General features: G+C 40.5%; 1 protein-coding gene across 2 annotated transcripts in view; it reads right to left on the bottom strand.

Annotated features, from left to right (window-relative positions):
* Positions 1-25555, bottom strand: part of XPO6 (exportin 6) — a 96946-nt gene that overhangs the window by 13060 nt on the left and 58331 nt on the right. For both annotated transcript variants that reach the window (XM_016136795.2, XM_016136797.2), the window contains 9 exons: positions 25029-25138; positions 17084-17192; positions 15536-15628; positions 14324-14393; positions 7930-8089; positions 6907-6999; positions 3609-3753; positions 1851-1997; positions 756-945 (listed from right to left, as the gene is read on the bottom strand). In XM_016136795.2, the coding sequence (XP_015992281.1) occupies positions 756-945; positions 1851-1997; positions 3609-3753; positions 6907-6999; positions 7930-8089; positions 14324-14393; positions 15536-15628; positions 17084-17192; positions 25029-25138 (1117 nt within the window). The remainder of the gene's footprint in view (positions 1-755; positions 946-1850; positions 1998-3608; positions 3754-6906; positions 7000-7929; positions 8090-14323; positions 14394-15535; positions 15629-17083; positions 17193-25028; positions 25139-25555) is intronic.

Genomic DNA, 25555 nt, shown 5'->3' on the forward strand with positions numbered 1-25555 from the left:
GGATCCTTGTCAGTGCAATGGGTAGAGCCGATGACCCCACATTTGTAGGGTTGCTGTGGGGATGAGAGACTAGGTTCAGAATAATTCTAGCAAAGTGATATATAAGGTCCAGGAGAGGAAAGCTGTCATCATTCCCCAGCACCAGTGGGTGCTCCTCCCCTTAGACACAGCTCCCTCAAGAAGCCTGCCATGGCTCAGCCTGAGCTGAGCAGCCTCAATCCAGGCAGAGCTCCACCTGGCAGTTCTCTGTGGATCGCCCTGAACCCAGAGCACACCAGCCTCTGGTGACTGAGGTGGCTTTCGGGAAGGGTACAGCAGAAGCCATGCTTTTGAGGACTGAAATATCTGTATTTGGAAAAAGGCTAAATACAGTTTCAAAAGATAATCCTTATTCTTTTTCCCAGTGTGTAGAGGTGAACTGCTTTGCTTGCTTATACAAGTATCTAAAATGGATCAATAATCACTGTAAGATTTTTTTAGGGCCTTCAATAAACATTTTTCGTATTTTTTTCACATTTTCAGTAAGAGAAGGGACGTCCTGCATTCAGGAAACAGATCCAGCTGATGTGTTCACTGAATTCCAGAGGTAAGTGGGTTCTAGCCCCCAAGTCTGACTCTTCCACTTAGCAGCTGTGTGATTGTGAACAAATGAAATCAGCTCATGAGCTTCAGGTGCAAATCTCAGCTGCCACAAAGGAAGAATACTGCCAACCTTGCCCATCTCCCTGGGATATCCCTGTGTAGGGACCACTTACTGTCATCCAGTGGCATTTTCCTCTGTGAGGCAACGGCACTGGACTTCAGGTTGCGATAGTCCCTGGAGAGTGCAGAGATAAGGCTGGTATGGTTGATGGAGCGCACAGGCCACTGCTGCTCATTCTCCGGGAGGTTTGGCCACGGGAGCAGCAGGATATTAGAGAGGGCTCTACACACCAGCACCTGAGCCTGGAAGAGACCGCCCCACCCAAAGGCATCCATTATGAGAAGTTTAAAAGCAAAAGACAGCAGAGCAGCCTTGCCTCATACAGCCTTTGGCACCCACTGCACACACTAAGCTCAGGCCCTCAGGCTTTCTTAAAACCTGGGCCTGGGGCTTTGGTTTAACTCTAAGGCAACCCAGGGAGGAAAGAGAAATTGAACCAATAACACCACGTGTGAATCTAGCACAACCCAGGGTCAGCCTTAGTAATCAATCCTGGTGCCATTACTTCCCCTCTGATCTGGTTCCTGAAGCATCAAAGGGGTAAATCACAGACACTGCATCTAACTAGTCTCGCAGCTGCTGGCTTCTGACACCCTCTGAGGAGCTACTCAGAACAGGGCTGTTACGAGAACCCTTTACAATGTACCCTCGGCAGCAAGTCAGAAGCAATACAGTCACATCCACATGCTCTTAATTAATGGCTTTAACTATCCACTGACCCCAGCCCTGTTTCAACTTTTCTAAACTTCCAGCTTGAGCCTCCTAGGACTTTAAGAGAATATATTTATCTGGAGCATCTCAACCCCCAAAAGAAACAAATATGTAACCAAAAAGAAAAAAGATTTTAATCAAAAAGAATGCAAGAATGCAAAGACTCTCACAACAGCCAAATTACCAGCCCACAAAGCAGCACAATCTCTGTGTGTACTGGGAGGAACTTTCCATGTTAACACAGTGTCCACGTAGGGAAGAGCATTACAAGAAAGCACTAAGACTATGTCAGGGCCACATGTGTTAGAAAGCCATCTATGATGGCATGGTCTGTAAGCTCTGAGATTAAAAAAGAAAAGCGAGACTCTTCTTCCTCGGGTTCCCTAAGGATGAGCCACATGTCTGATGACCCTAGGTAGTAGCCCCGGGGCCTCACCTTATCAACAAGTCGCTGGGCAGAGGCATCAGTGATTCTGTTAAACACTTTCTGCACTGCGGGGATGCTGATCAGAAAGACAGGCCTCACAGTGGTGGCCAGTGATACCAGTAGGTGGCATGCAGATAGCAGCAGCTTGTCTTGAACCTAAAGAGGGAAGAGGACATGTCAGCTCACTGCATCCCCTGGGACATTGGTATTAGAAGAACTCTGATGAGGCAGCCACAAGCTAAATATGGTTCATGACTGCAAAATTATACTATGTAGTCTCTATCTCAAAGGAGTTTTCCTATGATGCCGCCCATCAAAAAGGCATCTTCTTCGCCATGTCCACAGCTCCTGCCCTTGAGCCAGGATCACCACCTCCAGTTCCTCCTGTTCATAGTCACCAGCATCTTTGAACTGAGCCATTTGTCAGCTCACGAATCTATAGTGGTTCCCTTTGGCACTTAAATCACACAGCAAACTCCTTGGCACATTATTCAAACACTCTGGGACTGTTCATCTTACTCCTCTTGCTCCAACCAACCCAAAATTTCTCTGGGCCCCCGCTTCACACTCCACTCCATCAATCACACCAGGCTCTCCTACTTTCTTCACCTCAACATGCCAATCAAAAACTTGATTCAAGTATCATTCTGTCCTTTTCAAATTAACAAAAGAGAAAACTTTTTATAGACAGGACCTAATGCTGGTAAGACTATGGTGAAAACAGCACACAAAAGAGTCAGGGGCACAAGGATTGTTTAGGAAAGGATTATTACTATAATTTCCTACAAGCACAAAATATCCCTAACTTTTAACTCTATAATTTCACTTATTCTAAGAAAATTACCTAAAGGGATCAAGCTACATTCATGAATACACACATTTCAGAAGTATTTGGAATGACTTTTGTTTAAATGGTGGCTACTTAGCAATGGCTAGGTAACTTATGAAACACCTCCCAGAGGATATATGATATCATAACTCATTTACGAATTACAATTAACAAATACAACAGAAATTTATGAAAACAATATATTATCCTGTTTATAGTTGTACAGAATGCTGCATGTGATTAAAAACTATTTTAAAAAGAAAAACAAGCATCTGCATGCTCTAGCAATATAAACTGGTGGTCTTCTTGGAGGACAACTTAAGAGAACCTATCAAAGTTTACACATGGATATGACTTTCAACCCAGCAATTCCACTTCCGGGAATCCATCCTACAAGGATCTAATTTACATTAATAGAATTGTAATACATTCCTACTACAGAATAGTGGGGCCAGTTTGAAAAACTGAAGTTGTTCTACCCACGTAAAGGTCTCCAAAGCACATTGTTAACCAAAATAATAAGTATTTCATATGATCTACGAACTTTTACTATGTATGCAAAAAAAAGAAAAATGTTTGAAGGATATACAAGCATATCCTTACAACCACATAAGGATATGCTTACAGTAGAAAGGAAAATGTTTTGGAGGAAGGGTTAAAGAGTACCATAATTTTTCAGTCCATATAAATTTGAACCACATTTTACTTTTCACAATGAGCATGTATTCATGTAGGACTTAGAGAACTGAAAATATAAAGTTACAGTTGCATTTACATAGGTTACAACTAAAAAGGAACATGAAATGACATAGTTGTATCACAGTGGTAAGAGTTATGGGTCTAATGCTACGTAATATTTTAATTTTATAATAAATGGGTACATGGACAGAAGGACAGACAGAGTTAGAGAAAAGGTGTAGCCCACGCTGTTTCAAGACCTTGGTGCTGATCAGAGGTGTGACTGCATCCATGGTAGTAGAGATGAGCGTGACAAACTGCTGTGTGTTCTGCCGATGAGCTTCACTGCAGTACTGTGCTAACCAGTGCGAGTAAGCCTGCAGAGCAGCCAGGGACTGAGCATGCCTACAAAAAAGAGAGAAGACGTGATTCTGAAGGTTAAGGGCAAAATACACTAGCATTAAATGCATTTCCATAGGAGGTAAGAATTTCATTCACTGTGTATCCTGTTCCAGGATCCATCTAACAGCATGGAAATCATTTATGTGCTCATGTAGAACCTAAAAATTGAAACTCGTCTTCTAAATATTGCCACCACTGCCTAGAACACAGAGGGCAGTTAGCAAATGTCTAATGGAATTTATTCAATCTTTCTGTGACACACGTGAGCTCCCCTGACAGAATAATAAATAAAAAACAGAACAAAAGAACTTAAGTGATAAAATGTTAACTTTGGAATTAGTAAAAAGGTAATATACAGAGCTGTCGACCGGAGTGTAAATAATCTTTGATATAAGATTCTCAATTTAATCTTCCACCACACCATACATTATATCTGGCTAGGGGAAAACTCTGCAGGTGGCAAAGACTATTAGTTTCTGTCAATTTTGTACTACATTACACAAGCAAAATATAATTCATAAAGCTCAGAATTCATTAAAGATAATACATGTTAAAGTGAGGCAGTTGTCTCAGAACTTACAAACAGCAGACCTTCTATAATAAACCTAAATGTAATTTCTCCCTTTCCTATAATAAGAAATCTATGGGATGATACTTTGATAGCATGTAAATATACTGTTCCCCAACATACAACACATGGTTTTGTCACCTGTTGAGAATCCCTGCCTAAATCTTTATTACACTGATGATTGTAAACCGGTGATTTTTCTGTCTTTACTGTTCACTAGCTGCTGGTACTGTTCTGTAAAAAAGCTTTCCCTCTTCCACTTTTTAAAAATCATTACAGATGCATGGATTCTTGTACTCAATGTTGTAATGAAATATCATCCTTATTCTTTCTTTATGATTAAACTGTCAAGTCTGGCCAGGAAAAACCCTTTCAAGCTAGTCTCTGTGTCCTTTTCATACGTCTCTAACATTCCTTAGTGACACAACAAAATTCTCCAGTATCACTCTGCCCCAAACTTGGCGTTATTTCTCTAAAGAACTAAAAAGATTTAGTGGAAAATGTAATTTAGAAACCAAAGGCTTGGGTAATAGGATTAGTGTTGCTACTGGGTGTCACTGCTTCTAGTAGCTTTCAGAAGACAACACTAGACAGACGCCAATTCACAATCAAAGTCAGCATCAACAATTAGAGGGTGAACTGACCTCAAGGGCCTCCAGACATGGTGCAAGAAGGACACACCACAACCTATGTGGCATTTTTGCTAAAAATGTTTCAACGCCATCTAATAGTACAGTAGAGAAACAACGAGACAAATCCAGATTTTTAAGATTTGCTTTAAAAAAAAAAAATCGAGGGCTGGATCTCCAAAAGGTCAGTCTCTCTTTCTCTCCCTCTTCCCATCTCTCTTCCCCACAACATGCATAACTGGGAGAAAGGTTCTAGATTATGAGACAAATTTAATTTGTGATACATAATTAGTTAGGTTTTAGATCCAAGTGTGTGTGTGTAAATATAAAGGATGTTCCTGGGACAATTGGGGTAATATGAATATGGAATATACATACATATATACGTGTACTGTGTGTATACTCTTTCTTTAAAATACTAGATATTACTCTATCCATGAAAATTTGGGTATTGATAATGGTATTTACGTAGGAGAATGACCTTGTTGTTAGGAGATATATACTAAAGGATTTATTGGTGAAGTGACATATTGTCTGCAATTTATTTTCAAACACAAAAAGTGTATGCGTGTACACAGAGAGAAAGCACAAGAAACGAGCAAATATAACAAAGTATTTATAACTGAAACGTCTAGCTTAAGAGTATAAGGATGTTCATTATATCCTCCCCCTTTTCTATAGGTTTGAACTTTTTCAAAATAAGAAGTTGGGTAAGAAAAGGTACAAAGTACCTTAAAGAAAATACAGATATTGAGGGTTTAAAATTCATAGTGACCAGGCAGTTATTTTGTACTTTACATTTAGAATCCATTGATCATTTTACCCTTTATTTAGGTTCAGAGTACCGAAAGGAGGAAGGACATTTAAAGTCTTAAGAATTTCAATCAATCTACTAAATTTATAGAGCTCTTTGAGGCTGAAAGGAGGGACTCTAAAACTTCCTGAAATTGTGTGTTATCAGGCAAATTAGCATTTTTCTCAGAATCTTCACAGCTTTCTTTAAATTCTCAAAAAAGCAATATTTTAAAAATGTAAACCACCATATTAAAAAAGATTCTATCATTTATTTAACTTGCAACTCAAGAATGCTTCAGAATAGGGGTCAGCAGACTTTTTCTGTAAAAACCATGTGACTATTGTAAGCTTTGCAGGCCATTCACTCTGTCACAACTATTCAACTCTACCACTGTAACACAAAAACAGCCACAGACAATACGTAAATGAATGAGCACCCACTTATTCTAACACGACTTTATTTACAAAGGTTGGCAGTGGGCCAGATTTGGCACGGGCCATCATTTGCCAAACCCTGCTCTAATCCAGAAGCAAGCCTTCTGGGCAGTGTGATCTCTGGGATATGGCCCTATCTCCAGTCCCCATTCCTCTATCCCTTCCATATGTCACTTTCCTAATAGTTTCCAAATATCTATAAAGTTTCTCAAAGTATGGTCCCTCCCTGGACGCCCTGCTTCAAAATCACCTGAGGTTTTACTATGCAGCCTTGTGCCATCTCCTATAACCTGATTATCTGAGGGAATGTGTACCCCAAGTAATTCTTCTGTATGGCACAGCGTCAGTCCCTGGTCCATAGACTGAGATTCATGGCATTCAAGATGTTTTCACTTTGGTACCAATATACTATCCAGCTTCATCTTCCACCACACAAATTGCTCACCATCTCCCTGTGTGACTCAGCAATACTTGGCCTGTGCTGCAATTCCTCCTGAAATGCCTACTCCATGTGCCCTCTGCCCCCAGCTCTCACCTGCCTGATGAAGTCCACTTACTCCAAACATTCCTGACCCCAGGCATACAATCAATCCTTCTCTTTCTAGGTTTTGAGGTGGGAGTTTTTCTCCTCTTTGTGGGAGCCACTATTCCTTTTTATCTATAAAATTATTTGAGGCTAAAAAACAAAGTCTTACCTGAGAATATACAAATATCTAACTCTATACTTACACATCAATGAGATCAGGTTTCAATACTGATGGCACAGCAGTTTCAATGTTGTACAATTTTATCTGAGATCCATACAGAGTGACTTTGACCAACCTGTTGGCAAGAGTAAGTAAGAAAAAACATTCAGCTTATGGACCACAATAAGACAAAACAGACAAGGTAGCAAAAAAGGTCCAAAGAATAAAAACCAGACTTTCAATCTTATCCCAAAGATATAATCTGAGATGTGCATAAAGATTTATATACAAAGGTACCAACTAAAGCATTACTTATAGTATCAAAAATTTTTGAAAACAATATAAATGTCTTTACATTTTAAGTGTATGAGTTTGTGAGCAGGGAGTTGGACGGACCAGGTAGTATAAAATGGTCCTCAACAAATACAGCTATAAACGCTAAGGGAACTGAGGGGAAGAAGCAATGAAAGCAGCTTGGTGGTGGAAAGACTGGGAACTACCTGTCATGTCAGGCTTGGAGGCTGCCCAGCTTTAACGCCTTAGGATCCTAATAGGACTAGAAACACCAGACCTATTAAAATAGGACCGGGAAAAGCCCTACCCCTGACATCTGGCTGCCTACTTGGATAGTGCCTGCTGCCTGCTCGTTTGTCTTTTTATTAGTTAATAGGGTTCTCCTACTGTCTATCCTATCAGTAAAGACATGAAGACTGACCTCACCTGGCTCCTTCTCAGGCTAATCCTGTCTTTATAACTATATATAAGATCTTCGATAAAACCAATGGCTTCTATTGTTTGCTACATACTAGGCCCTGTGCTAAGTGCCTTGTCTAATTTAATTCTCCCAATAAAACTACAAGATACTGTCCATGCCATTTTATAGATGAGGAACCTGAACTTCAGAGAAGTCAAGTAACTGCTCCGTATTCACCTAGACATGAAGAAAGCCTCGATTTACCTAGTGCCCGAGCAAAAGCTAGCTGGCATGTTGATATGGTGGCCCTCAAATAAGAAGGTGTGACTGAGGTGACAGGAAATGGTTCCATGGTGTTAACTGCCAGCCTACCTCTCCACGACTGTGAGGGCATCGCTGAACCGTGCAGCAAACACGTCTCCGATAAAGTACTCAGCTAAGCGGCCCACAGCCTGCAGCAGGGAGCTCAAGTCTCTCAGGGAACAGTGCAATCGCCGGCAGTCGTTTTCTGCTGTGATGTTCAACCTATGTCCTAAAACATAAGACCTCAGACAGTTTTTCACAGGAAGAACACGCTTTAGTTATCACGATACATAACAGCTCATTCAGGCAAGCTATATTTAACAAAACCAATTCTTGAAACACAGAAACCCACAGGCTCTTTCCCAGGACTAAGCAAGAAAAATGGGCACTGTCTCCACCTAAAGTCATACCCACATGCACTCCAGAGCCAGAGAGAGGGACAGATAGCCTGGGCTGTGCTGACATGGGCCAAGCCCCATCCGATTCCGCTTGACCCTATGAGAGTTTGACACCACCAATTTTACATACAAGGAAACATCCAGGGAGACCTGGTAATTTGCCCAAGGCGGGTCACATTTCCAGAGCAGAGCTGGTGTCCTAAGCTCCGTGTCTAAGCAACTCTAAACCTGCTTGCCTTCTCCACATGGCATGGTGATAGTATACCATCTCCATGGGCTGAGACAGGATTCATCCCTGCTTGAAGAACTGAGTGCACTGAGCACTCCCCCCAGAAGAGTTATAGGATCACAACATGAAATATGGAACACAGGACCAGGATTCAGAAAACACAGACTCCCTTCTACTCACTGGCTCTGTGCCTCAGTGAGCCCTTCTAAGTCTCAGTTTCCACATCTTAAAAATGGAAAATAATGCTACTATTTAATTCACTATTATAAGGGCTAAGTTAGAATCCACTTTTTAAAAAATCTCTAAACTAAAAACCATTATTCAATGTTTGTAATAATCAGGAAAAACAAAGAGCTTGTGATTTTCTAAGGCCTAAAACTTTCCTACTTTTCTACATAATTTCTTTAAGCTGAACAAGAAGGATGCAACGATGAAAGGCAAAAACATCCTTAATTTAGTGACTTTCTTGCCCTTTGGGCCCCTCACCCCACAAAGGTCTATAAAAGACAGTAAGAATTATCAAGCCAGAGGAGAGGCTCTAAGTATGATAAAATTCTCCTCCTTCACCCAGCAGGAGGGAAGAAGGAGTAATAGTCGGATCCCTGCCCACAGGGCACCTGCAATCCCACCATTTGCTAAACACTTTTCTAGCCTTTTCCCTCCACTACCACTTCAGGTTTTTACTGTTAGGGGGCAAGTGCCTCAGAGTGGTCATCACCAACCCTACTCCCCCAGCTCTCCACAAACATCTCCCTAGAACCTGATCTAAGCACACAGCTCCCCTGGAGCAAGGTGCCAAACCCTTCTGGGGCTCTCCCCAGCTAATGGAGGAGAGCCCAAGCTCCCAGGATCAATTCCGAGTCTCTCATGACCTCACCTACTATCCCACTGTATCATCTGGACCCACTGATAACCATGCCCACGCCAAGCGCCTTGCGTCTCTGCCTGGACTGCCCATTTCATCCTCTGCCCACCCCATGCCTTGGATGCTTTTACGTACCCTCCTGACTCATAAAGGTGTCATGCCTACCCGCCACTCCCCCAACAGAGAGGACCTGCTTCTCTCTGTTTTGCATTCCTCCAGGGCATTTCATGCAGAGACAGAAATACACTAATGATTTACAGGTCTTCTCTGCACAAACAAGGCCTTCATGGTGAGAGGTCAGGCCCAGTGTCACACCCCACTGGTACAGCACAGGGACCACAAATATGTGAATGAGTCCAATACAACAGAACACAGAGTCAACTAGATGGAGCAGGAGAGGGAGTCTCCAGAGCTCAATTTCTTCATCCCACCCTTGGGAATATTCGCTTTAGTATTTAAAGGTGAATATATGGATAGGCAACACCCGTGGCAAGGAAACCAGCAAGGCTGAACACCCATGAAGAAGGTGGTACATGAAGTAGTAAGTTTCATGCCTCAAATCCCACACTGACTTCCAAGTGATGAGGCTGGAAACAGAGCCTGTGACAGCTCCCGGGAGAGAATAGGAGCCTGGAAAAGGGGACACTTTGGTCAGAGCACTATTACACTTGGTCACATTCCAAGGAGCAAGAGAACAAAAGGAAGAGGCGGCTCAAGGAAGGGCCTTTACAAGTTAAGACCCAGTGACAAGGGCCAGCTCTGACCAGCCCCCAGTTGCCTATTCCTCCCTCCTCCTCTCCACTTGGAGAGCAGTGCCCTTGGCATAGCAAACAGAATTACCACCCCGCAGCACCCCTGCCAGGCTCCTGGGGTGGGGGAGAGTGAGCCAGCTCTCCCCCACCCCAGAGCAAGAAGAGGACCGCCCCACAACACCAGCCAGATGAGCCCATAGGACAGGCAGAACCAGGTCATGCTGGGTCACATGAGAGGGAACACTGTCCCCTTCTCCTCATCTCCCAGTTAATAAAAGGAGCACAATTATACACCTTCTGAATGTCCAAGATTTTCAGGGTGACAGCCAGGTAACCAACTCCCAAGATAACTCTATCGTTGTCTGCCACTAATCTCCCACCACGCTCCGCCCTGACCACTAGCTTTCCACTTATTTGTTGTACTTAATCTCTAGAACTAGGTACCCTTAAGAACTAGATTCTTAAATATTTTAAGCATGAGGGGAAACATTCTGGATTTCTCTTTTAAAAAACAAATCAAACCACCACCCTAAATCAAGTTTCCATTTGCGTACAGTCTCAAAAAGATAGTCGTTATACAGCTTAAAAGTTATCTTACTCGGGCTTTCCCCTCTTCCCCTTTGCCCCCTGTATCCACACAAATGCATCTGATGATGGCATTCCCTCAGCACTGCCCCTTCCCACCTGCCTTTCAGCCTCTTCCTGGACACCTCAACTGGGTGTCAAAGAGCCCAATACCTCTTGAGGGAGCCTTCCATCTCTGATCATCTTGGTCAAAAATGGGAAATCTGTCTCCCTGTCATTCCTCATCCCCCTGTCCCACCCCTGGAGGATAGAGTACAAAACAAGCTCAAGCTAGCTGACACACAACAGTCTTGGAAAGACATTTAGACAGGGATAACATTCTTGCAAATTTTTTCTTAGGTGAAATAAACCCCTGGTGGTCCCTTCCATTTCCCACACCACCCTCCTTCTGAGAATCCTTGCCATTGTGATCACTCCCTACTAAACCCGCCCTAATTTGTTTAACAAAGAGCAGAACCTACAGAGAAAAGCTCAGAACTGTTGTATGTGTGTGTTTTTTATTAACTCTTAGTTTGAACTATATGAAATTGTTGGTATTTGACCATTCTTGACCTTACAAAACTGCAATTCCATATAATTCAACTTAACACATTATGTACCATCTAAGGTGCATGTTAATCAAAACTGTAGCTGGTTCTTTCCTGCTCTGTCTGCAAGGCAAACACACAGGCAATAAATACCCCAAATTCAAGCCTCTGCCTCACCCCACAGCCTAGAAACCTCATATCGCCGCCACCGCCATCAACACAAAATCATGTGAGGCATCTCAACCTGAGGAGACAGGCCAGAGTTCCCACTCTGAAAAGCTGCTCAGATCCACCCACATTCTCTTCTACTTGGCTAAGCTTAGATCTCCCACCAACAGCACAGAACGTCTGCAAAGTGGAACTTTCAGATGAAAATACTGCTGCATATAGGTTTTCGAGAGTGAAAATATTATGGCCACACTAAAGTCCTATTTTCCACAAACCAAGTCTACTGAAGCTGTCCAGATGTGCTCTAAGCCACATCCAAAGAACAGGTTGCTGGTAAATCACTGCCCTAGGAAAAAAATATCCTAAAGTTACATGTAATCTGGTTTTCTCTTTTTGGGAAGGCTGGGGGACGTGAAGGTGTGAAAATTAGCATTTGCAACATTCCATCCTAAGAGAACAAACAAGCAATAAATGAACCAAAGCAGAATGAAGAAATCTAAGGTCGAAAAATCTTATATTGTAAATAAACCAATCTTTTAGACAGGAAAGTCTACGTGGCTGAAAAAGAAAGTGAACAGGGTTATTTAGAGCAGAAATACTGTCCCAGTGAGGGAAGATTTCAATGAGCAGCGATGAAGCCAAATACACATACAAATGGATACCTTAGGGCCAAGTTAAGGACACAAATGAAGTACAAGGGGCACAACCACTAATGAGAGGATTTCTCACCCCACAAACAGTAGGGCAAGACAGACAGTGAGGGCAAGGCACCTCAGGGGTGAGAAAGCACAGTTAACTGATGTGCCACACCCACGTCATGCTCTGTCGTGGGCTTTACTGAGGAAATGGAAGCAGTAAAATCAGCAGCAGCAGCAGAGTAAACAGTGAGACTCTAATCTACAAAGGCTCCAGAGGAGATCCAAGAATTAAAGGCTGGCTAGATATATGCTAACGAAAGGAGTGGGCCATAACCTACTGGGGAAAGGATAACATGGTTTCTGTTACGAGGCAATAAGGCTGACTAATATAGCATGGAGATTATTTGGAGGGATGAATGGCCATGGGAACCAGGGACAGAATGTACTCCAGAGTTTCCATTTTTTAATAGCCTTTGCACTGGAAACTTGGCTTTTGAGCCACCAAGGGATAGGTGAATTCTTCGTCATCGATAAGAGAGCTCATTTTAAAACAGAAAATAAGTATTTCTCTGGCCTGAGAGGTTTTGCCACTGGAGTATATACTAAAGACCAGTCTAGGGATGAGATTTATAAATGATCTAGAAGAGCCAAGAGCACTGTGAAATTGCCAGTAAATGGGCTTCAATGAGAGCAGGTATATATTTCATTTAGAGAAAAATAAGTCACATTATCCTTCTCAGAGGAGAAGCTCTACGTTATCAGCTGTGTCTCAGAAAAAGGATTTAAGAATCACTTCAGATTTTCACCTGAAGGCAGACTCAATGTAACAGAAAAGTCAGCTATAAAAAGGAAACCTAGTGGTCAATTCTAGGGGGAAGAAATATATGCTCGATTTTTTTTTATTTTTAAGATCAAGGATAAATGTCTTCAGGGTCCTGACTACATTCTGAGAGAGACCACCAGGGCACAATTTTTCCCAAGAATGAATTCTGGAAACATCTGCAGCATTTATATACAGTCAAATGATTTTCATTAATGTTGACAACATTATTTTGCAGGCATGTTTGCTTTGAAAAGTGGTCTTTTTAAAGTTCTGTATAAGCTGTTCTTATCCTATCTACAAAACTGGGGCCTGTACTTGGGACATGCCAAGTCCCATCAACCTCCTGGGGCCCAGTGGATTATTTAGAAGTTAACAGTCATGGAAACAAGCAGTCACAGGCCACAAAGAAGGGCAGTCTCAGAAACAGCCTCTCATGGAGGCTCTGCCATGAATAACAAGCTCGTCCAGGAGCAGGGCTGCACCTTGGGCAGCTCTGTGCCAGGCTGAAACAACAGAGTTACACAACATAGGGGCTGCAGGCCAGGGCCAGACATAATTCTTGTAAGGAAAACAGTGTGAAGAGGAAGAGTATGAAATGACTTTAGAGAATAGGGGAGCAGGGGGAACACAGTTATGTTTGCAAGCACAGTATTAAGTGTCTGGTGTTTTCACTGGCATAATAAATGTCAGATTCAACTTTTTATCATTCATTCCCCACTACACTATCTTGGGACTAACAATAACAAGCTATGTGACATTTGATTTCCTCTTCTGTAAAAGAGGGGTAACTAGTATTAATGCTTGCAACCTTATAAGACAGTTGAGGGAATGAAATAAAATAAGCAAATAATACAGTACCTGGTATGTAATGAGTGTTTTATAAATGGAGGTTATTACTAACAAAAAAAGTGCTAACTCTAAATCCCAAGCAGGTGAAACCTTTAAATGGCAGCCCAGAGTCCTTCCAACTAGCTATGTCAGATCGGCCCACAGGCCATTTACAAGAAGAAAGCTAACATTTACTAGCTACCCCCGTGCTCTGCTGGAGTTTGCCTGGTCCAGAGTTGCTCCTTTGTCCTACTGGATTCTAACACCCAGAGAAGAAACAGCACACCACGGTATAGTCCAAGGTCATTTTTTTCCTAGCACACTTGCAGGTTTAAAGGATGTAAGGACATATTCCAGTTGCTAGGTTTTTTAAAAAAAAAAAAAAAAACCCTACTTCTTTGCTCCAAATTATCTCCTCTTTCTCTCAATAAAACAATTCTTTGGAATATACTGTCACAGCCTCATCGTCTACTCCCCCACGCTTCTCTTTAGCATGATTTTTTCTTTTTTCTGTTTAGAAGTGGGGAGAGGTGGAGCAGTAGGGAAGTGGTAGTGGACAAATCATGTTCTGACAGCAAAGGCAGTAATTAAATGTTATTAGTCAATTGTTTTTGAGTATTGGTTAAATTAGACAATAAAAACCAGTTTACCTGACCCTGAAGTAACTATAAACTGCTGTAACCCCAGATAAACGTCTAAATTGTCCTGAAGAACTGGGAACTGAAAAACAAAGAAACAAAGATTTAAAACTACAAAAAAAAAAAAAAAAAATTCGAGTTTTAACAGCATTTTACCATTAAAGCAGTACAAGTACCTATAGTGGGGGTATAAAAACTACCCCCTGGAAACCTTTACATGCAGCTAAGAAAAGATGGCTCCCTTCAGTGCCCCTACCCCTGGCAATTTCTATAACTGAAACCACCAATTAGTATGTGGACTAAGAAAGAAAACATCAGTTTGGTACTTTTTTTAAAAACAAAGCAGTGGATGCTGGATATGACTACTATGTCCCTAAAAGAGGACACCAAGCCTCAAAATGATCTGTACCTACGAGAGTTCTGAGACAGACTTATCTCCCTTCGAATCCAAGGGAAACCTTATCTTTTAGAGAAATATAGATATGCCTTTATTGAAGTGCATGGCAATGTGAAAAGATGAGCCAGGTTATTTGGAAGTCAGTTTCCCTTCCTTATTTAGCAGACAGGACCTTCATAACTAGAGCTGTATCTTTTCTTTCTAAACTGCTAACTACTTTCTAAGCCGTTAATTCACCATTTAAAAAAACTTTCATGTGACAGGTCGCTAAGAAAGGCAGATGACAAAATAAAACGGCACTTTCCATAAGAGAACACAAGATACAGCTGGGTTGTGCAATGCAAAGCTGACCCCAACGAATTATCTTGCCTTGAAGAAATGGGCTTAATGAAATCTCCTCAAAAACAAGTACCACTTAATGAATAAAACCATTCCTTATGACTAAAGGTTCCAGAATATAAATGTAGGCAGAGTGCCAGCAACTTGTCAAGAGTGAGCTTAATAATGGCTAGCTTTTCGGCAATTTAATTCATATAAATAAATCCTCTACTTGGCCTGGCTGCTTTCAAGCTACTGAGGAAGGTATTAATAAAATTCATATTATATCCAAGAGTTTAGGAAAGAAAAACAGGGCTTCCAAAAGTTGATTTAAAATATTTGGGGAAAATGCTAACATTTGATAAATTTAAGTGTTGGTTATGGTAATTATTATTCTCTATTTAGAATACATATTTTTATAATACCAGTGAGCAAGAAAGCCATACTACTCAGGACACAAGCAAGGAAATCACAAGGCTCTTCTCATCCCCCTCCAAACGGTGAGTTACCAGTGTCGAGAAGGCGTGTGTGGGAAGGAGCTCCATCACTTTGGCCACCACCTCCAAGCTCTGGCGTAAGTACCGCTGCCACTCTGTCTGCTGCTGCAGGGGAAACACAAAAGGGTCAGCTCTCTTAACAGGCAGGGTCTTGTCACCTTCCTTGCCCATCGGTCCTCTGCCTCACGTCTACCCTCAGACATAGCATTCTGAAGAAAGAGCAAATAAAACCATTTTCTGATACTTTAAAAAGGCTAAGAAAATATATTTTTAAAATCCAATGAATTAATGTCACTAAAAGCTTTTTCCTAAGAACAGAAATGAACCACAAAGAATTACCTACTTTTTCCCCTACAGTCCTATAGGAATCCAGATATAAAAAAGCCATTTGTGAAATGTTTTCAGTCCCTTTTACGTCATCCCAGCTCTAGGAATTGGTCACTCACTGTCTTCAGAGGCACTTCATTACTACCATTCTCCTATAAGTACAATTGACTACATTAGTGCCACTCAAAGTCCAGTCTACAGACAGACGTTAGCATCTCCTGGGGGCTTGTCAGAAATGCAAATGCTGTGGCCCCACCCCAACTTTCTGAATCAAACTCCATTTAACAAGTTGTCCCAGTGAAGCTTATCTAGGCTATAATATGAGATGCACTGGCCTAAATCATATACTTAACAAGAAGCGAAGCTAAAGTTTACCAAGCAACTACTATGCACCAGGCATGTAGCCAGTCCTTCCCTCATGTGTTACCCTCATGGAACTGTGAACACAGATGTATCATGCCCCTCCTGGGAGATGAGAAAATTAAGGCTCAGAGAAATTCAACGCTCGGACCTCTATCTCCTTCGCACCCAAGGTTGCAAAGATTCAAATCCAGGACGTCTGGTTTCAAGTACAGGGCTCTTTCTAAGCCTGTAAGACTTTTTTAACCAAGTTAATGAACCTCAAAGGTCTTGATGATGCAACAGTCAGTATTATTTTGAAAGTCATTCCAGTGACTTGAAAATTTTAAAGTGCATGTAGTTAATAAAAAAAGAACACAGAAGTTATATACTTGAAAGATATTTTTCTTATTAATGTGGGGTACAGTAGCAGCCATAAATTCAAGATTGATTTTTTAAGAGATACCAGTTTACAAAATATACTCAAAAGAAACATTCTTTCTTTCTAGCCTTATCATCTAAGTAGCTCTTTAACTATTCCCACCAGCACCCGACTAGCTTTTATTTGTTGCCCACTGTGGGGAGTGGAGGTGTGGGTGCAAGGCAGGGGAACATGAGGAATATAAAGTTCTTTTAAACCACTTTTCAATGTACATATGTACTTACATTTCCAGCCTATGTAGGTAAAAATGCCTGTAAGACTTTTTTTACCAAGTTAACGAACCCAAAGAGATTGGGGAGGATATAAATTTCAAATGCACAATTCAAACCGAAAGATTACTTTGGCTTAAAAACAGTCTCCAGAGCAAAGGGCTGACAGGTTCAAAGTCTCCATACTGATTCATGCCACAGTAAGACAGTGATTAAAGGTCAGTTAGGGTGTGTGTCACTTACATCATCATCCAGAGTCTCATCATCCAACTCCTCCAACTGGGCCTGATTATATCTGAACTGGATTCGATTCAACACCTCTGTGAGCAAGAGGACTAGGGCGTCTTCGTACCTACATGACAGAGAGAAGTTCAACATCAGGTGAAAGCAGGTTTAAGCCTAGGATTTCGAAAATGAAGAGAATGTGTCTGTGTGTTGAATTACCATACACAAGCAGCATCTAAACTAAATTTAGTTTATGGGTTGACAAGTGTGTGTGTGAGAGTGGAACAATAACAGAGGTATTTATTTAACTATGTTCCAAGCACCTTCTTGATGAATTGACCCATTTATCATTATATAATATCCTTGTCTCTGGTAGCAATTTTTGTCTTAAAGTCTGTTTTGTCTGTTGTTATTACTATCCTGGATCTCTTCAAGTTATTGTTTGCATGGGATATCTTTTTCTATCCTTTTATTTTCAACCTATTTATGTCTTTGAAACTAAAGTCTCTTGTAGACAATATGTAGTTGGACCATGTTTTTTAATCCATTCTGTCAATCCCTGCTTTTTAACTGGAGAAGTTAATCCATTCCATTTAATGTAATTACTGAAAAGGAAGGACTTACTTCTGCCATTTTGCTACTTATTTTCTCTGTCATATCTTCTGTTCCTCAACTCCTCCATTGCTGCCTTCTTTTGTGTTAAATAGGTATTTTCTAGTATACCATTTTAATTCCCTTGCCGTTTCTTTTACCAGATATATTAGAGTTATTTTCTAGTTATTTTCTCAGTGGTTGCCCTGGAGATTTTATTTATATATATATATATATATCAATTAATTAAATGATTCAACCCTTTTAACAACTGTGAGAGGTAGCTGATATTAATTATTAATGGCATTTTTCTGATGAGAAAACTACAGTTGACAGAAGTTAAATAAATTGTCCAAGGTTACAAAGCTAGCTGATTTGAACCCAGGGCTCCCTAACTCAACAACCCATAGTCTTCTCTCTACACACAACCACCAATGGGCTCAAAGCCTGCTCCACCCATTTCCCAAAACCTAATCTTTAATCATTTTTAAGAACATGTGAAACCTAAACAGATAAATGGAAAAAGCTTGGGGAAACTTTGCCCCTTGGATCTATGTCTGAGAACAATTTCTCACAGAAACATTTGGAGCCTGAGGCTTGGATATTGCTCACATGTGAAAAGAATTTAACTCAGAAGACACCAAATTGTATACAACAGTTGCTATCACAAGAACCAACAAACCACTAATTTTCAAGAATAACACATGTTGCCTGAATGCTTTCTATTCTGAAATGTTTCTAAGTACAGGGACTGCTCCCACTCATAAAGCAAACCGTCCATGCTGGTTATTCGGCTCTCGGTGCCAACCTGCTCTCCACACTGTGTAATGCTGGGGCTCACACTATGCAAAGCACATTTGTCCTCTGCCTGTTAGGCTCTGACAACAGGGGTGCGGGAGGAAGACCAGAAGGCAGGAGGAGCAAAGGGACACCATTCTTCCTGTGGGCTTGCTGTCCCAGAAGTATCACCCCAAAAATGGTCACCAGGTAGTAATAACTGGTTCCAGTTTCCAGCTTCCACACTCCCAGAACCGACCTTATCACGCACCCTCAGAGGTGCCTGCAGCAAAGTTGCACCCTCTCCTCAAAGGACTGAGCCCCAGCTCCTGGGGCCCCTCCTGGAGCTCCCGGGGCAGCTGGGCAGTGCCCTGTCCTCAGAGATCTGAGCTTTAGCTGCCTGGGGCTCCTCCCTCCGATATTCCAAATTCCCATAACCCCAACCTCTTTCCTTTGTACCCCGAGTCCTAGGGGTGGAGCTGCTTCCTATAGCTAATCATCTATGTTCTCTCAATGTTCCCCTTTTGCTTTACCAGTCTTCTAAAACCAATTTAATCACTTTCCTACATTGAATTCTTAAAATAATTAAGTGTGCTTTGTTTTCCTGACAAGATTCTAATAAACCACCTAATCTATACAGGTGAGTACAAGGACAAGATGACCAAAGCTAAAAGGTATCCAATGCCAAGATCCAATACAGTCCATCAAGTCTAAGTTCAATTCATATGATGAGACTCTGTAGAGAGGCAGTCCAAAGACTACTAAAAAATCTTCCTGAACTGTCACTTTTCAGAGTGTGGCAGGCACAAGAGGTTATTTCTTCAGTAGAGAAACGCTGCCCACACCTCCCCTCAACGAGCCCCTCAGTCTTTGTAAATGACTTAACAACCGAGACTAGATCGGCAACTGAGCATGGCCCAGAAGAGAATGTTGACAGAGAAAAATCACCAATAAAACAGGCAACTTCTGTGGGAAAAATTGCCAAGAGAATCAAAATCCCACTTCAGTAGACTTCAAAGAAAGGTAAGATCAAACATTAAGCCTGAAGCTTATATCTGCCATTTGCTCAGGAGATAAATTCCTCAAGTTACAGAAGTTTCATGCTATAATTTGCAATGATGGACCAAAACATTTTTGCAATTTTGCTAGGAAAGAAAATTCACTTCAGACTAGAGGACTGATAAAATCTGTCAGCTATAAATTGTCTTGTTGAGCTAAAAAGGAATTTGAAGACTTAGTATGCAAAGGATAACCCTAAATTAGACCTAAAACCCTTACTGGCAGTTAGCAACTCTGGCTGCAAAAAAAAAAAAAAAGTACCACTTAGAAAATTAAAGCCAACTAGGAACCATGTTAATGCACACTTAGGCAATTAATCTCCCAAAGTGTTTGGTGAGTTTTGGGGAGTATATGGATGTGGCAGACTCTGGCTGCCTACCCAATGCCCATTATTTCCTTCTTAGTAAATGAACACTGGGCACTGAGGCCATCTGGAAGACTACATTTTCCAGCCCCACTTGCACATAGTGGTGTGGTCAAAGACACATTAAAAGAAGTCACTGGGTACGGCCTCTGGTAAAGCTTCTTTTGCCCAAATTTTCCCCCTTCTCATTCTTGCTGCTTGACTTGTGGGTGTGATATCTGTAGATTCAGCATCTATCATGACCATAAGGTGACTGTGGAGATGGAAACCATGCCTACAGCTAGGAGAACAAATATATAAAAGGATCTCTAATATTAGTCAATGAGAAGACACTGACCATTTATCAGGGAAAGACAATCAAGAGATTCCAAATTCAAGATGACACTGATGTTGGAATTATCGAAGACTTTTAAAGCAGCTCTCATAACCATCCTCCATAAGGTTCTTCAGATGGAAGGTGTTATGAACTGAATTGTGTCCAAATTCCTATGTGAGAGCCCTAACCACCAGTGTGACTGTATTTGAAGGTCTATATAAGGTAATAATAGTTAAGTGGAGTCATAACAGTAGGGCCTTAATCCAGTAGGACTAGTGCCCTTGTATGAACCAAGACAAGATAGCACACATGTGTGTGCTTGCTCGCTCTCTCCCCCTGTGCAAGCACAGGAGAAAGGCCATGTGGGGACATAGATGGAAGGCAGCATCTGCAAGCCAGGAAGAGAGTCCTCACCAGGAACTGCAGCTGCCAGCACCGTGATCTGTGACTTCTAGTCTCCAGAGCTATGACAAAATAAATTTCTGCTGTTTAAGCCACCCAGCCTGTGGTATTTTATTATGGCAGACTAAGCTGACTAATAGAGAAGGTAAATGGTAAGAAAGAAGGAAGGAAAAGCAAGAGAATTGGCAAATGTCTGAGAAAAAACAATAGACTATTTCTCTCTTGTTGAAATTTTTAAAATATGAATGATAGATGAAAACAAAAACTGAACATTGACTGATGTGGTTTTCAATGTACACAGAGGTAGAACATACGGCAACCTCAATAAAGAAGGGAGGGTAAAGGATCTATATGGTGGTATGGTTTCTACCTTAAAGTGGTAAAAAAAAAAAAAAAAAATGTGCCAAGTATACATATTATAAAACCCAGAGCAACCACCAAAAAAACTCATGAGATAGTCAAACACTCAGTAGATTCACTGAAAAGGAAAACTAAATTTGTATTCAACTAAGAGTTTCAAAATACATAAAGCAAAAACTGATAGAAGTAAAAAGAGGCCTAGACAAAGCCACCATTATGCTTGCAGAGCTCACCGCTTCACTCTCTTGGTAGTGGACAGACAAGCCAGATAAGGACAGGTAGAATGTGAGTGACCAAGCTGACCTGATCGAAATTTATAGAGTGCTCCACCCAAAAACAGCAGAACACACACACTCTTCAAGTGCATGGTGAACTAGGACCTAATACAAACCTTAACAAACTGAAAAGAACTGAAATCACACCAACTGTGTTTGCAGATCTGTATGAACCATAATATAGTAATAACGAGATACATGGAAAACCTCCGAATATTTGGAAATTAAAGAAGAAATGTTGAGAAAATTTTAAAAGTATTAAACAATGAAAAAGCAAACAGAACATATTAAAATTTGATGGATAAAGCTAAAGTACTTCTCAGAGGGAAATTTATAGATTTAAATGCTTAAGCATATAATAGAGAAAAACCTATAACCTATGTGGCTCAAGACACATGTAATTCCAACAGCATCCCAACGTCTGAGAGTTTTAATAAAATTGTACATGTTAAGGCAACTGCATAATAAGTGCTCAGCTAAGTATATGAATGAAAGAACAAATGAACGATGGAATAAACACACAGGCAATAAACAAAAGTCCAAGTCAGATAACTACAAAGGACTAAAGCATAATCCTGGATAGCTTTTTCAGTTCTATAATGAATAAGACCCATTCGCTTGCTCTTTAAGGCCAGTCAATAGCACGAATTTCTTTCAGCAGGTATTAGAAAGCTACTAGAGCCCTAATATAAACCTAGTTAACTAACCTATTATTAATTATATCAAAATGTCATGTGTCATAATGGCATTTCCTCTTTATTAAGCAGAAAAACCACTAAAAAAAAAAAAAGGGCAGCAATTTTTCTCATGCTCACTCGCATTTGTTTACAGTCCAATCTAGTCACCAGGAATCCCTGGCTGGTCTGTGGCCAGCACTTGCCCATTTTCTCACGACAAAGAGGTTCACAGGTCATGGCTCAATAATTTTGGTTGCTTAACTCGTTTCGGATTTCCTCATCTTCCTGTAAAAATAAGTTTCTACACAGGTGGCTCCCTTCGCATTGACTAGCACAGAGAGAAGGGAGTGAAAGATAGAAAAGGGAAGAGAACCAATACTTATTTACTAAGCAGTTACTGTCAGACTAGGTACTTCACACATTGGTTCATTTTAATTTTCTCAACAACATGTAAGGTAGATACAACCATCCCCAAAGTATCAGCAAAGAAAACAAGATTGACATGCGGGTCTTTGCATACCACCTCAAAATGGTAAATCTGGACAATGAGCCCCACCAGCAATCCTTTTCAGCTGGGTATATTACAGAACATTTACTCCATTAGCACTGGGAATCAAGTTCTCTAAAGTTCCCACCAGCTCAAGAAACTCTTGAGCATTCTCAATGAGCAAGGAACATGCATAGCTCTGATTTCCAAGTGCCTAAGACCAAAAATAAATCCATGTACATTTGTGCTTCTAAATTTGTAGCCTACAATGCCTACCACTTTGTTGTGATGATGAAAAACCTTTAAACCACAAGAGACAGGAACTCGGTGCTGCCTTTGTAACTTAACCACACCTACGTTTCCCATTTAAGACACCGAGAAAACATTCTTGACTACTTCCTGCAAGATCAGTTTCTGAAATTCTGGCTCAAGCCACAAGTGTGATTCCAAAAGTACCCCAACTTCTTTCAGATATATTTTTTCAGTTGAAAAACATTTGTAAGCTCTTAGTTAAAATGAATGGGCCAATTACCAGTACGGTGCTCTTTATCGGCTGCTTCTGCAAAACCACGCACTCTGATACATTGGGGTCTTTCATAACCTAGAGCAGTGGCTGCCAAACTTTCCAATTTTTCATTTAAAAACTTCTGAAAACACACTTGTATAAATGTATAGAGGTGACAGATAAAATATACTAGATCAATAAGCAGGTCCCCAGATGGTGGTTACTCTTTAACAGCATAAATCATACACAAGCTTTGAAGGTTTGGAGTTCCAGTTTTTTTTTAAGACATGAAAGTGTTATATGTGCATGTTAAAAAAAAAAAAAAGTCATGAAAAATTAGGACGATAATCAAATGAGCAATAAGAAACACGCCTAGTGTTTAAAGTGGTTAGCCAGAACTACTGACAACTGGGATATCAGATGATATCAGACGGCAGATGCCTAGACAGACAGGTCTACATCTGCAAGAGGGACTAAAGGCCTTGAGGCTGTCCAGAAGCCCTTGTCACTTAACTCCATGGTCACCACCACAACCAAATGGCAGCAATGTCATCTATTACTCATTATTACTGTTGGGGTCATCACTGTGAACATTTACTGAGTGCCAAAGACATGTTAGATTCTGGGCCAGGTGTTTTATATACATAATTTCCTTAAATTATAACCATCCTTCAACAGAGGTATTAGTACGCTCATTTTACAACAGGAAATGGGGTCAGCACATAACCTGACCAAAAGTAACACTGCTACCATGAAGCAGAAAGGAATTTAAACTCTATACCCCTGCTCTTTCTGTTGGCACAAAAACATGAATAAGTGTATATTTAATAGTAATAATCTGCTAGTGTACTTTTACTCAATGGAACTACTATTCTCCACACTTAAAGCACATTTACGCTTTAAAAAACATTTTTATATTAATCATTTCCCCAGTTTATTAACCCAACAGCCTGAGAGATGTGAAAGAATATCTACCACTAAATATAGCAAAATCAGGCAGTACCAGGAGCAACTGCTCGGCATCCAAGAAAGCCGATATGGTGGAAGCACCTTTTCTTTGAAGAATCTCATTCAAAAAGTCAAATACTTACAGCTGGCAAATTCACCAAAAACAAGATCTACTGCTGTGTAATAAGGTTTCTGATGTATGAATATACTACCCATAACCACATTTGACCTGGCACCATAGCAACTTGGAAGCTATTTTGCAATCACAAAAATAATGTTTGGGAACAAAAGTGTAAATCTTTAAACTGGGAATACAAATATTGTTTAAAATTTTTTAAACCTCATAAAACCTCAGCAATGGAAAGGGTTCTAGACTTCTACCAAGGCAGGGGTTCTCCTCACCACCTCCATTTGGCTTCTGGGGAAGGGGTGTTCACAATCTTCACCACCAACCACTGATACATTTAATGAGCATTCATAATATGCCAACCATGCTAGATACGTTAGCTCGTTATTTCATTTCTAAAATGAAATAATGACCCTAGTATACAGGAAACATACTTTCTGCCTACTAGCAAGAAAAATGGGGTTGAGAAACATGGGTAAAAAACATTTCCCTATTTTCTACTTTTAAAAAATACAATAAAAAGTACAAAAGTAATTATCTCTGGATTGTGGGATTATGGATAACTTATCTCCTTTACATTTATCTTTCTCTGGTCTCTAAAATAAATGACCAGTATTTATTACTTTATATAGAAAATTTTCAAATGCATACAAAAGAATAAAGAATATAATGAAACTCAAGTTCCTTTCCAACATTAATTATCAACATACAGCCAAACCCACTTTCCCCTCTATGCCTAGTGTATTATTTTAAAGCAAATCCCAGATATCACTATTACTTCATCCAATAAAATACTTCAATTTATATCTCTAAAGTAGTATCATTAAAAAGAAAACACAAAAGCATTATCACACCTAAAAAATTAACAATACACATTTTAATCAGAAAATAATATTTTCAGAAAATGAGATATTTAAGGGGAAGAAAAGAAGAAAATACTCAATGGCATTACTACCTAAACAGCTTATGTGACTCAGTTTCACTGAAGAGGTCTGGCTTCACGGTTGCCCCTTCAACCCTTAAGAAAAACTGGCAAAAATGTCTGTCTCTAATAATAAATGTTTCTGGGGTTTACCTGTTGAGAACTGCTTCCTTGTCTCCCAGACGACTTTTAATTTTACTTGTCAGATAGTCCAGAAAGAGCGTCCAGATATCCAAACAAGAGAAGTAACCTTCATGAGTAGGCTATGGTGCAAAAGAAATCCAGACAATAAAATTACTTAATGCAAATTCTCCTTAAAAAAACACCCACAAGCTTGGATTCCCTCAACTTCCTGGTAACTGCAACTGGTGTCTTTAGTTGATCTTCATGATTGAGCCTTGTTGGACTCAATGAGACAAGGGTACCACGGAACACATCATTAGGGAGATATCATGCAAGACAAACTGAGTTACGAAACAGGCCAAGCAAACACCTATCTTAACAGGTGAGGAGGGCTCAAATCTGTTTCACAGAAAAAGAAATTGGGAACCAGAGACATGATTTACTCAAGGTCAAGGAGAAGGAACAGGTTTCTTTACCCCTCCCCCACCCGTCCGCCAATGGGCTCTCTACTACATACTAGCACAAAACCAAAAATAAGTTTCACTGGCTCCAAAGAT

The sequence above is a fragment of the Rousettus aegyptiacus genome, unplaced genomic scaffold (genome assembly GCF_014176215.1).
Source record: "Rousettus aegyptiacus isolate mRouAeg1 unplaced genomic scaffold, mRouAeg1.p scaffold_m13_p_8, whole genome shotgun sequence".
Classification (NCBI taxonomy): Eukaryota; Metazoa; Chordata; class Mammalia; order Chiroptera; family Pteropodidae; genus Rousettus; species Rousettus aegyptiacus.